The sequence below is a fragment of the Salvia splendens genome, chromosome 21, assembly GCF_004379255.2.
Source record: "Salvia splendens isolate huo1 chromosome 21, SspV2, whole genome shotgun sequence".
NCBI classification, from domain to species: Eukaryota; Viridiplantae; Streptophyta; class Magnoliopsida; order Lamiales; family Lamiaceae; genus Salvia; species Salvia splendens.
In genome coordinates, this window is record NC_056052.1 from 8,496,790 (window position 1) to 8,509,675 (window position 12,886).

Consider the following 12,886-nt stretch of genomic DNA (forward strand, 5'->3'; position numbering starts at 1 on the left):
AAATATAGTATGAAGATTTCTCGCTTTCCCGAGCGATGAAAAGAAAGTACGCGATAGAAAGAAACTTCGTCACGAGAAAAGCACTCCAACATAGAACAAAACGATGTTTCTAGAAAGATGATGGATGTTGGATGCCATTTTCTACATCCCAATGACATGAATAATCTGGGTTAACCATTGTCTTTCTTGACAATCCAATCACTCCAAAGGATCTTACCTTTGATCCAACTAAACGATATACACATACATAGCAAGAGAATGTGATTACAATGTAAACAAAGAACCTAGCTCTACAATATAAGTAAACAGAAACGACGTGTTACGAGGATGAGCGTTATGACGAACCAAGAGTACCAAAGAGTCGTAATCCCCACATATGGTCATCTGACGTGATCGTAAAGTGAAAGTACCTTGTGACCAAAGTTTCCCATATCTCATTTACCATCCTCTATAAAGAGTTAAACAACGGAGTATCACCATCGTAGTTAACCAGGAAGATTCATCAGCAACGCTTACTTGGATTCCTATAAATTCCATTTCCTCGCATTCTCCTGATCAAAATATTTTTGTTGAATTAAGATATTAAATGACTTCTTTTGCAAGGTAATGTGTCATTATTTTTTTCCTTTCTATGTCAAGGTTGTGAATCACTTTCAGTTTTGAGCTTGCTCCCTCATGTTTTCTGATAACCTCCAGTGACTACGGTCCTTCTTTACTTGTTCTGTATAAAAGCAATACTTTGACTCTCTGAATTCTTGCCACCAAACTCCTATACTAGAGTTACTTTATTTATAGCCATCAGAATGAACATGTTTTCCTAAACTATTATCTCTTCAATGATAATATTCTCCAAATATCATTAGTAGACCTTTAGTGTTTTCAAAGGTACTTGCTGACACTCATTAATTTATAAAGAATAGCCACCTCTTCTTAATCCCACTATAATTATTCCATCATGCTTTGAGCTCTTTAGCAACTCCAAGTCTAAAGTAATTTGCTCTCTTCCCGAACTAGTTTGCTCTGGTTGTCTTCTCTACTAGTTCATTTCCGTGATTTGGTTATAAACTTTATGAATTCATTAACGTGATATAGTATCACGATGTTGTTGACCCAAAAGGGTAGTTCCATGTTATTCTTCTTTCTCTCAAATACACTTGAGCCCAATCATTTTCCATCTTACTATATTGGAGCAGCCATTTGGTGAGACCTTAAACCTTTTAATTTGACCATTTGTGTTTTCAGACATATTGACAAGCTTTTTGTTTTACACGAGTACTCTCACCTTCTGAATTCAAATATGACTGTTGTCTCTTGATTTGAGCTTTTCTGCAAGCTCCATGTTAAAGCTGGCACATTGCTTCTCCCTTGGCTAGTTTCCTCTTGTTGCCCTTTTTATTAGTTAGTTTCCCTGAATTGCTTATAAACTCAAAAAAAAATTTCGTTGATATGATCTTCTATCACAGTGTTGTCGAGCAAATTGCAATTGTTTGTTTTCCTATTCTTTTCAAATCCATTTGTAACCAACCATCTCTGGTCTTCCTGTTATCATCTGGGGATACTTGAAACTTTTCTACTTCACTGTTCATTTTGATTATATTATTGGCAACCTATTATTGACATCTACATTCTATTCTTCATACCCTCACTTTCGCAATTTATTCCATCTGGCAAGCTCTTCCCACAATAATATTTCCAAGTTATATGGGTATAGCTCAAGCCCTTTGAAGTTGTATCTTTTCTTTTCTAGGGGTGAGCATAATGAGCCCAATTGAGCCTTGTCTTCGCATTTCATAAAAACCTTTGTTGCAAGCAACCGGTGAGAGTTTGTGGTGAACCAAATACTCACGTAATTGAAATAATTATAATCGTTTTGTTTTCATGGTTACCTTGGAGCCTACCCAAAGCAAGAACGATTCGAATATATCTCTTGGAGTCCCAAATTCAGCTCCTATCAAAGTTAAAACGGTTAGATCAACTCTATATTTCCTCGCGTGAAACCCTCATGGGAAGCAAGACATTGACCACTGCAGAAAAAAAAATGATTCGCCACGAAGAAATCGCTCTAAAGTCTGCCCTGAGTTACGAAGAAAAGCCGGTAAAAATACTAGATCGAAAGGTGCAGCAGCTTCGGAATAAGTCGATTACTACAGTGAAGGTTTTGTGGAAAAACCACGGACAGGAAGAAGCAACATAGGAGCTAGAAGAGAAAATGAAGGAGAAATATCCCGAGCTTTTTATTTAAATACATCCTAAATTTCGGGACGAAATTTCTTTTAAGAGGGGTAGAATGTAACGACCCGCTAAGCCGATATTATTAGAAACTATATTATTAGCTTAATTACCTATATAAGTGACTTTTATGCGATTAAATCTGAGTTACTATAGATTGTCATCGTTGTTTGTTTGACGATAGACAAATGAATAGAATCCACAAATATATAATACACCTATATGAATACAATAAATTTAAATAAATAAATAAATAAGATCCCAAAACTAAAATCTTGATGTCCGATACATCCAACAAAATTTAATACATCCTACGTTTTAAGAAAGCGGGTACTTCAACGTGGACGGCCACGAACTTGAACCGATTATACCTACGCCAAATTAAATAAACAAGTAAATAAATAAATAATCAATTAAATACTAAAAAAAATTCAAATTTATCTAACTTGGTCACCAAGTCAATAAATCAATTTAATTAAAAAATTCTTAGATATTTCCTCCTCCCACATCCAAACCGCCCACTCTCCTCACCCCTAAATCTCTCCCATATCTTTAACTACTCTCCCTCAATATTAAATCTTCAATCCATTTCTTTCTTCTGATCGGTTTCCGCAGCAAGAAAATTCAAGAAACCGAGAGCTCAATCAATTGAATTACAGAAACTGAATCTGCAAAATCCAGTTGGCTACTCCTCTCGGTCCTACAATTTCACAACCAATATCGAGTTATCGAGGTAAATCTCCTTCCCCAATCTAAACCTTCAATCCATGAACTGCATAGCATGTTTTTTTTTATACTCAACCAAATCGTACAATCCAAAACAGTAACTACAATCTGGAATCAATCTTTTAATCGTTTAAATCAAAGCGAACCGAATTCAAGAATCAGACTTTAATTCATGAAATCAATTAGAAACTTAGGGGGGGCTATTTCGGGGTTGTGCGGGGCTTTTCGGGTTAGTTTCGGGACGTTTCGGGGTTGGTTCGGTGATGAACGATGGCTGGATTGGACGACAGCAGCGGCGGACTCTCAAACCCAGGGGGATCGGCGGCGGAGAAGCACGTCCTCGTCGCTGGAGAAGGCTGGAGCGATGCGGCGGCAGAGTTCCTCAACTCCGTCGGTGACGACGGTCGCGGTTCACCACGGAAGGCGGAGCTCGGGGATGAACGCTGAGGATGATTTGATGGAAGAATCAACAGCGGCGTCGGAGCGACTGATGCGGCTGGAGCCCAGCAGCGACAGCAGCGTCTTCCCAGTGTGAGGGTCGACGCGATGGTGAAGGAAACTGCACCGCAGTGGCGTCGGGTACAGCGGCGTACGACGGAAGAAAATCGGACGATGCCTACGTCGCCGGAGTGCAGCGAGCGTCGGAAGTGAGACGACCGACGGCTCTGGTGTGGAGTGTAGGAAAATTTGGGAGAAACTGCTCAATTTGGTCTAGAAGAGAGAGAGGCGTGGAGATGGTGGCAGTAGAAATGGGCCTTTTGTTTTTTTAAAAAAAGGATTTGGGCCTTTGTTTTTTTTAAAGAAATTGGGCCTTAGCAATTAAATGGGATATTTTGTTTAGTTTTGGCTCCATTTAAATTGTCTTGGGCCTTAAAATTTTACTTGGAGATATAAGGTGGGGAAATAATTAAGTTTTGTGCCAATAATTAATCATGACGAAATTATTTAATTAAATTCCGGAATAATTTTTGAAGTATGAATAATTTATCCCAAGTCCGAAATAAATATATTTTCGAGGGGAAATGGTTGCGATAATTTAATTGTGCACTTTTATAATTTTTGGGATTTTAATTCGATATCGTGGAGGGAAATACGAGGAGCCAACAGAGGAATTATGGGTTTAAGCGGCCGACCAGCGTCTCAAGTGACGCCTTGGGCGGCCGCCGAATAATCAAAATATGCGAAAACCAAGAAACGAGATAAAAGATTTTAATGAGGGTGTATGCATTCTAATTAGTAGTTTTCTCGCGCTAATTGTTGTGTTATTATTATTATTTTTTAAAGGGAATTGTTCCATGAGACTCTAATCTGGAAAGAGGAAATACTCAAGTGCGACACCTTTAAACGATCAATGTGAGCTTTCCTATACTAAAAATACAAATCGTATTTTATGAAAACACGAACACATGTTCGTGATTCTTAAAGATGTTGTCTTGTCATAATTGTTTTTGTATGATGCCTATCTGTTTGGCTAAGACCAAAGGAATTATGAATGATGATATAAGTCGAATTCGGGTCCCAGTGAGGGTGGTGTCCCCGCTCGGACTAGTGTACACAAGGTACCTCTGACATGTTGGGCAGAGCAGGTGACCGAGGAAGGTGGCCACCTTCCCGGCACATGAATGTAAGGTGACCGTGGGAGAACACCATCTCCACGGCACAATGTGATCAGATATGGCAAAGAATGGAAAGAACTTAGACTGCGCAGTCGAATAAAGATTTTTAGTAAGCTCAGGTCTTTTAAATAAAATCCCTGGGTGTTACTGTGATGATGGCTTGACAATATTTTCCAAAGTATATTTGTATTTTCGGCAATGTGTTCATTGAGTACTTTTTGTACTCAGCCCTGCATATATTTCTAAATGTGCAGGTTGAGCAGCGAAGTGGTGGAGGAAGTGCTATTGAGACAAGACATTTAATTCAGTCAGATTTTAACTCTCAGAGGTTCATGTCTTCATACATGGAACCGTGTTCATTTGCTTCCGTTGTGCATTTTAAAAGACTCAAGTCTATTTTGTTCAAAACTCTGATATTTTGAAATTTTTACTAATAAATACTCAAGTTTTCATGATCGGGTATCTTTTCTTCTATGTATCAGCATTTGATTAGTCATGTCTCGCAACCCATGTTTGATTTTATTTTCCCTTAATTCTTTCCCCGCTTCTTATACCCTCACCCCCCTAGTCACGGTTCCCCGACTATGCTATCCTTAGCAAGTGCGGTCGTGACACTAAAAATGTTAGCTGATCAAATTTGATGAAACTCGCTCAAGTATATATAGGTCAGAGAACGTAAGAGAAGATCCAGAGTGAGAAAACATACTTCAAAATTTCTGAAATCTATGAAGAAAACATGTAAAGGACTGCAGAAAAATAAAAAACTGATAATAAATCTACGCCTACCATATAGAATAAAAAGATTAATTAAATTAGGCTGGAGATTAGAAATCAAAACAGAATCAACTAAAAATTAGGAATCTATCCTACGTGGATCACAAGGCGCTCGTTCGCACAAGTTGTGCAGCAGGACAGTTCTCTATATATATAGATGCATTATAATGATAACCTAAATTTGTGTGATAACCCTATAACTAAATCTCCACCACACATTTTTAAAATGTGTGGTCTAGATTTAATCTAACAAAACTATCATTTTATCAAATAAAACTATCATATTTTGGTTATATAAGGGCAAAATTTTCATTTCGTTATAAAATTGGCGCGTCGAAAGAAAACGTGAACTAGACGCTGAATTCAATTTCTCTCACACTCAAACCCTACGAATCGACATCAAACCCTCCGAATCGCATTTCAAACCCTTGATTCTTCAGCTTCGAAGGAAAAACCATACAAATTCTGGAATATGACGACGGAAAACGCTCTAGCATTATCGAAGAAAGGTTGGATGAAGTTTATTACTTATTTCACTGTTGTTTTTTATCGATTTTATCATTTTGCCAGCGATTCACGTTTTTTTAGATTCTATAGTTTTTTAGTGTAGATTTAGAGTTACATATGATAGCATGATGAATTTACTTTGAATTTACTTTGAATTTACTTCATACTTGGTTTTGTATCATCAATTCTTACCTTATTCTATATCATAACCTCCTGACCTTGTACACTTGAGAAGCCATGATCTATTAGTAAAACACTTTGGTTTAGAAAATTGTGTGCAGCAGTAATGCAGATTCAAAGCAGTTTCTTTGAGTGCTGATTTTGTGAGTAGTGTTTTGTTCTACTTAAGTGACAAGTTAGGCTCTCTCTGCTGTTTTGAACTAATTGAAATTTAGCAAATGATAGTTTCAGATGGTAAAATGATAGTTGCACTTGATAAAATGATGGTTTCAGATTATGAAATGATACTTTGAGTAGACAAAAAGATATTTGTGTAGATAAATGATAGTTTCAGTGGATAAAATGATGGTTTCAGGGGATAAAATGATGGTTTCAGACATTAGTTTCTGCTGTTTTGAACTAATTGAAATTTAGAAAATGATAGTTTCAGTGGATAAAATGATAGTTTCAAGGGATAAAATGATGGTTTCAGATTATGAAATGATAGGTTCAAATGATAAAAATGATACTTTTGCATCATAAAATGATAGTTTCAAATGATAAAGTGATACTTTTGCATAAAATGATAAAATGATAGTTTCAGTGGATAAAATGATAGTTTCAGGGGATAAAATGATACTTTGACTTTATATAATAACATAAACCGTTTAACACACTGAAATATTTTGTGTATTAGGAAAGAACATTCGTGATGCTGCTGCTGATGATGATGATAGACTATTAGCAGATGAAATAGAAAGTATAAGAAATATGAAGAAAAGAAATAATGATGATGCAACTAATAGTAAGGCACTTTCAAAGAAGGGCAAGAAAAAAGTTGTTCAAGATGATACAGCCATTCAGACACCGACTTTGGCAGGAAGAAGGAACACTGAATTCTTCGTTGACATGCTTGGATCTCTAAATAAGAATCAAAGAAGAGTTGTACGAGAGATTGGGTTTCTTAAACTTCAATATAAGAAGTTTCCCAAGAGCATTGGCATATTATCTGATTTACAACTTTATGCCTAAAAGTTCATCAATTCAATTGAACAGCGGGGAATCACTGTTTTTAGATGATGAAGATGTTCATATAACTCTTGGGTTCCAGATTGGATCTCTACCTATGAATAGGATCAAATTTCAGAAGAATATCAACATCAAAACACAAATTGCTAGATTCAATAAAGGTGGAGAGAAAAAAATGTTGCCAAAGTATATTGTAGAGCAGATGAAGAAAGACGAAGAAGGTGGTGAGTGGTTCAAATGGAATTTTATGGTTCTCGTTGAGTATGCCTTGATCAACACTCCTGCCGATGGAAATGTGAGCCAACAAATTTTAGATTACATAGCTGATGTTGACAAGATCAAAGAATACAATTGGTGTAGCTATGTCATATCTAAATTGCATGAAACACAAAAGAGATGGAAAAGAAACACAGCAAAGATATTTACTGGACCAGTTATCTTTGTAGTGGTAAGAATATATTTGTTTTCCATTGTCTATGAATCTATTTACAGAAAAACTAATATTTAGTTTTTGTTAATGTAGGCTTGTTACGTGGACAAAATTTTCTTTGAAAAAAAAATGGTGCCAAGATGTTATCCAACAGTTAAAGGATGGACTGTCGAACTGTTGAAAGAAAGACAAAAAGCATAAATGATTGATTCAGATTTTGGTCTCGGTCATAAGTATGACCGATATAAAAAGCAACCACATGAAGAGAATGATGAAGATGATGAATCTGAAGATGAAGATGATGAACCTGAAGATGTACAAGCTTTGATGATGAATGATCATGATGAAGAGGGGACAAGCAGTGGAAGTCAAGAAAAGACTTTCATAGATAAATGGAAGGAAGCTGCCAGGGGTTGTAAAGCCTCAATGTTGAAGATGCTTGATGTCGTTGAAGAAGCGCCAGATGAACTCAGGAACTTTGACAGCTTTAAGATAATCTGTGATACAACAAGAAATGCAATGGGATTGAGAGAGGAAGGTGTGCAGAATGTTATAGAAACTCAGAAAACAATGGCACATGCTATGAGCAATGATGAAATTGATGATCCTGAATGGATCGATATCATGATTGAGCTAACTAAAGCTACTGAGAGGGCATGTATACTGAAAAATAGGAATGAGTTTCCTATCTTCACTCTGATACCGGAATATGAGAACACTCCAGATGAGAATTAAAATTTTAATCAGGAAAAGGATATGGAGAATGAAAAAAAATGATGAGGTGGAAAACGAGCAAGAGAAACAGAATGAGAGCAAAAAGGAAATGGCTAATAAAGCAGCTCGAGAAGAGAAGGAAAAAGTGCTAGAGAAAGAAGTTCAATTCTTTCTCAATGATGAATATGAGGTAACTTTTAAAAATGATAGCTTAAGTACATAAAATGATTGTTTATATAGTTAAAATGATATAGGTTTGATGATGTTTTTTGGTTGTTATGTTTTATTTTAAAAATGATACTTTTGCATCATAAAATGATAGTGTAAGGGGATAAAATGATAGTTTCAAATGATAAAATGATACTTTTGCATAAAATGATAGTTTCAGTGGGTAAAATGATAGGTTCAGTGATAAAATGATACTTTTGCATCATAAAATGATAGTTTTAAATGATAAAATGATACTTTTGCATACAATGATAAAATAATAGTTTCGGGGAATAAAATTATAGTTTCAGTGGGTAAAATGATATTTTTGTTTCATAATGATAGTTTTAGATTTTAGGCTGATAAAATGATACTTTTTGGCTGATAATATGAGTTCCATTGGGTAGAATAATATCCCTTCTGTCAATAACAATTTATATTTTTGAATGAAAGCATGACAGAGCATATACCACCATAATATCCACTGTCATGGAGGATATACATGGTGAAATATGAGATGATGAAGTTTTCCAAGAAAATTGTTGAAGCACTGTGCTCTCTCTCTACAATGTCAGAGCAGTAAATCTAAAAGGAAAACTGAATAAAGAAGAGAAAGAAATAATGTACTGGTTGATGACATAAGAAGAAAGCGAATAGTAAGTTTTGAATTACATAATTATATTCTTATTAAGTTCTTTTAATTAACATTAAATATGAATTTGAAATCAGTTATGAGACAGTTTATGAGAACAACATGATGAGCATCTTCAAGATTGATTTCCACAGCCTTGCTCCACGTACATACGTCAGTATCAACATCATAGATGCATGGGTTGTGTAGCTCAACTACCAAGAAAAATTCAAATCAAAGGCATCATCGAGTCGTCTTTTCATCAACACCACACTTACGGTACAGTAAACGAGAAAATTAATAATAGTGTTACATTAAAAGTTAAATTTATTTACAAAAATGTAAACTTGACAGATATACAATATTACTGCAAGGAAATCTGAATGGACTGAAGCCAACGCTCATGAAAGATTCTGCTTAGCGTTAAATGATTTTGTGTCAAAGATTGAAAATTTCAAATGGGAAAATTATGACATGGTAAGTCATAATGAGATATACATCACAGAACAACATACCTATATTTTTGAAAATGACATTTGTATATAATGTTTTGAAAATTAGATATTCTTTCCGATCTGGGCGTACGAATATTTTTATATCATGTGCTTCAATCTCAAAATCCAAATGATGGATGTGATTGACAATGCTCTGATTAGTGAATAGTTGATTGAGAAGAAATATGGAGATGCACTTAGGATGCTGGTATGTTTAGTTAAATGCATTCAATATTCATTAGTTAAAATGCATTGAATATCATTTAGTACTTTTTAATCAACCTCATGTATGTTTTGTGTTGTTTGAATAGAAACATTTCTTCCGAATTTATCTTGGAAATGGAGTTAATCCATCAATGGGGAGAATTGTCAAAATGTCAAAAACCAGACACATGAATATGCCATGGCAGAACGATACAAATAAAGTTGACTGTGGAGTTTATGTGATGCGTCATTTGGAGACTTACATGGGTGGTGCTGTTCGTAATTGGAATTCGGGTTTAACGAAGAAGGGGACAGAGGCTTTCACAAAACTCTGTGCCAAATATACTGAAGCATTGCTTATTGGAGATACTAACAAGAAGGCTTTTGAGACATTAACAATGATACAGAAGAAGTTTCAGAATTATAGCAAAAATGGGGAAATCGATGTTGAAAAGATGATTAGAGAATTTGAACCCCCTAAAGAGAGCTATTAGTTGTAATAGTAACTTGTATGACTTGATACTAGTGTTTTGTAATAGTGATTCCGAATATAATCACCCAAGATTATCATTTTATCACTCAGAAGTATCATTTTATCTGCTGCAAGTATCATTTTGTCATTTTATAGGTCAGAAGTATCATTTTATCTGCTGCGAGTATCATTTTATCCGCTTAGATTATCATTTTATCAGGTTAAAGTGTCATTTTATAAACAAAAGTATAATTTTATGCGCTGAAAGTAACATTTTATCTGAAAGTAACATCATTTTATAAACTATCATTTTACCGACTGAAACTATCATTTTATGATGCAAAAGTATCATTTTACCCACCGAAACTATCATTTTATTCCCCGAAACTATCATTTTATCATTTTATGCAAAAGTATCATTTTATCGTTTGAAACTATCATTTTATCCCCTTACACTATCATTTTATGATGCAAAAGTACCATTTTTCAAATAAAACAGAACAACCAAAAAACATCATCAAACCTATCATTTTATCCACTGAAACTATCATTTTATGATTCAAAAGTATCATTTTACCCACTGAAACTCTCATTTTATCCACCGAAACTATCATTTTATCATTTTATGCAAAAGTATCATTTTATCGTTTTACCCACTGAAACTATCATTTTATGATGCAAAAGTATCATTTTACACACTAAAACTATCAATTTATCCACCGAAACGATCATTTTATCATTTTATGCAAAAGTATCATTTTATCGTTTGAAACTATCATTTCTATATCATTTTAAACATATAAACAATCATTTTTTGTACTTAAACTATCATTTTTATAAGGTTACTGTCATTTTATCCTCTTAAATTATCATTTTATCAGGTTAAAGTGTCATTTTAAGAACAATGTATCATTTTGTTAACAAAAAGAGTATCATGTTATCAGCCAAAGTGTCATTTTATAAGCCCAATGTATCATTTTATTAAACAAAAATGTCATTTTATACACCAAAAAGACCTATCATTTTATCTGCTGAAAGTATCATTCTATCAGCTGAAAGTATCATTCTATCAGCTGAAAGTGTCATTTTATATCAAATGGCTTCAATCTGCCTTCTCATTGACTCTACCACAATTTCTTGAATCATGACGACCCATCTCATGACATTTACCACACCGTCGTAGAGGCTTATTTGCTTTCTTTATTGCACTCTCCCTCTTTGATACCCTGTCACTAGCTGATTCTTTGGTTCTAACAACGTCTGGAGGGTGTACATCAATGACATCAGGTACTGTCATTCCATAAAATTCCTCAACCATCTTTTTCTTTTCAATGACTGAAGGTATTGCACAATTTCCAAATATATGCTCTTCCAAATCATCAAGACCAGCACATAACAAAGACAGATGATCCATACTTCCCTCAGACTTTTGGACTAATCGATAAAAGTTGGAGAACAACTTTTTCTTAACTTCCTGCTTTTCATCCAAATCTGCAAGGTAAAAGATAACATTATTACAATAAATACTATCATTTCTCTAACTGAAAAATAGAGTTTTTACAAATAAGGTTTAAAATGGAGCACACTTTCAAATGGTTGTATCTCCTCAGATGGTAGACCATGGGCTGCCTTTAGTAAAGAGCTCTTCAACCACCTTCTACCAAAATATTTCTCAGGAATGAGATTAGCAGACTTATTCTTCAACAAACAAAATATATGACAGCATAACAAACCAATTCTGGAAAACTTCTTACAACTACAGTCGAATGTGTCTTGCTTACAATCATACTTAACATCCCATGTTCTACCATATTGGTCCTTGACCTTATGCATCTTGATGTTATCCTCAACAGTTATAGAAACAATCTCACATACCATACTTAGTTCCTGTTGTACATGTTTGAAAATAGAATCAGTGTAGATTGTAGATGCATGTTTCTCAATAGGCAATTTGGTTGACAAATCAGGAATAGTTGAGTAATCCAAGTAGTTCAATCGTGAATTGGCATTCCTTTGATCTCCCACAGCACAGTTAAAGAAATTGATGAACTGTACAAGATTTGCACGAGGCTTTGTGTAGTTTTTAAAAAAGCTATTCTCTGATTCAGACATCGATGTAGTCCTAAGAAGCGACCCCATGGGAAAATCTCGAAAATAAGCAGGAACCCAGAATTCTCTATCTTCAAACATCGATCCAAACTAGTGCACGTCTTCTAATCCATACCGTTCCATTATATCATTCCATATTATATCAAACTCATCAGGCTCTAACAAATCAGACCAAACACATGCATTCAACTCTTTTTTGAAATCTTCATTACCAAGCAAGGATTTGGGCAACTTATCTGATACCTTAACCATAATATGCCACATGCACCATCGGTGCCTTGTTTGTAAAAGTACTTGTTGAACAGCAAGTTTGATCCCCCAATCTTGATCAATGATAATCCAATTGGGTGGTACCCCCATACATCGAACAAAACAGCCAAACAACCAAGAATATGAGTCTCTACCTTCACTTGATAACAAGCCAGCTCCAAATGTAACTGCTCTGGAATGGTTATCTTTTCCAGTGAATGGAGCAAAAATCATGCAATACCTTCATAACATAACATAAAAATGAATTATATTTTCATACATACAGAAAAGTATCATTTTATCAGCTATGAATATCATTTTATCAGCCAAAAGTAG

General features: G+C 34.9%; 1 protein-coding gene across 1 annotated transcript; it reads right to left on the bottom strand.

Moving 5' to 3' along the window:
* Positions 1–11,294: 11,294 nt before the first annotated feature.
* Positions 11,295–12,382, bottom strand: LOC121784165 (protein FAR1-RELATED SEQUENCE 5-like). Its single transcript, XM_042182342.1, has 2 exons — positions 11,779–12,382; positions 11,295–11,527 (listed from the first exon to the last, which is right to left on the bottom strand). Exons 1-2 carry the CDS (start codon positions 12,380–12,382, stop codon positions 11,295–11,297), a joined length of 837 nt encoding a protein of 278 aa, XP_042038276.1.
* Positions 12,383–12,886: the final 504 nt, after the last annotated feature.

Bases quoted from the DNA above. Each gene is read 5' to 3' on its own strand.
- LOC121784165 (XM_042182342.1), bottom strand. From the start codon at position 12,382: ATGTTTGAAGATAGAGAATTCTGGGTTCCTGCTTATTTTCGAGATTTT. The intron at 11,528-11,778 runs GTGTGCTCCATT...CAATACCTTCAG, and splicing joins GGAGATACAACCATTTGAAA to TCATTGAAAAGAAAAAGATG.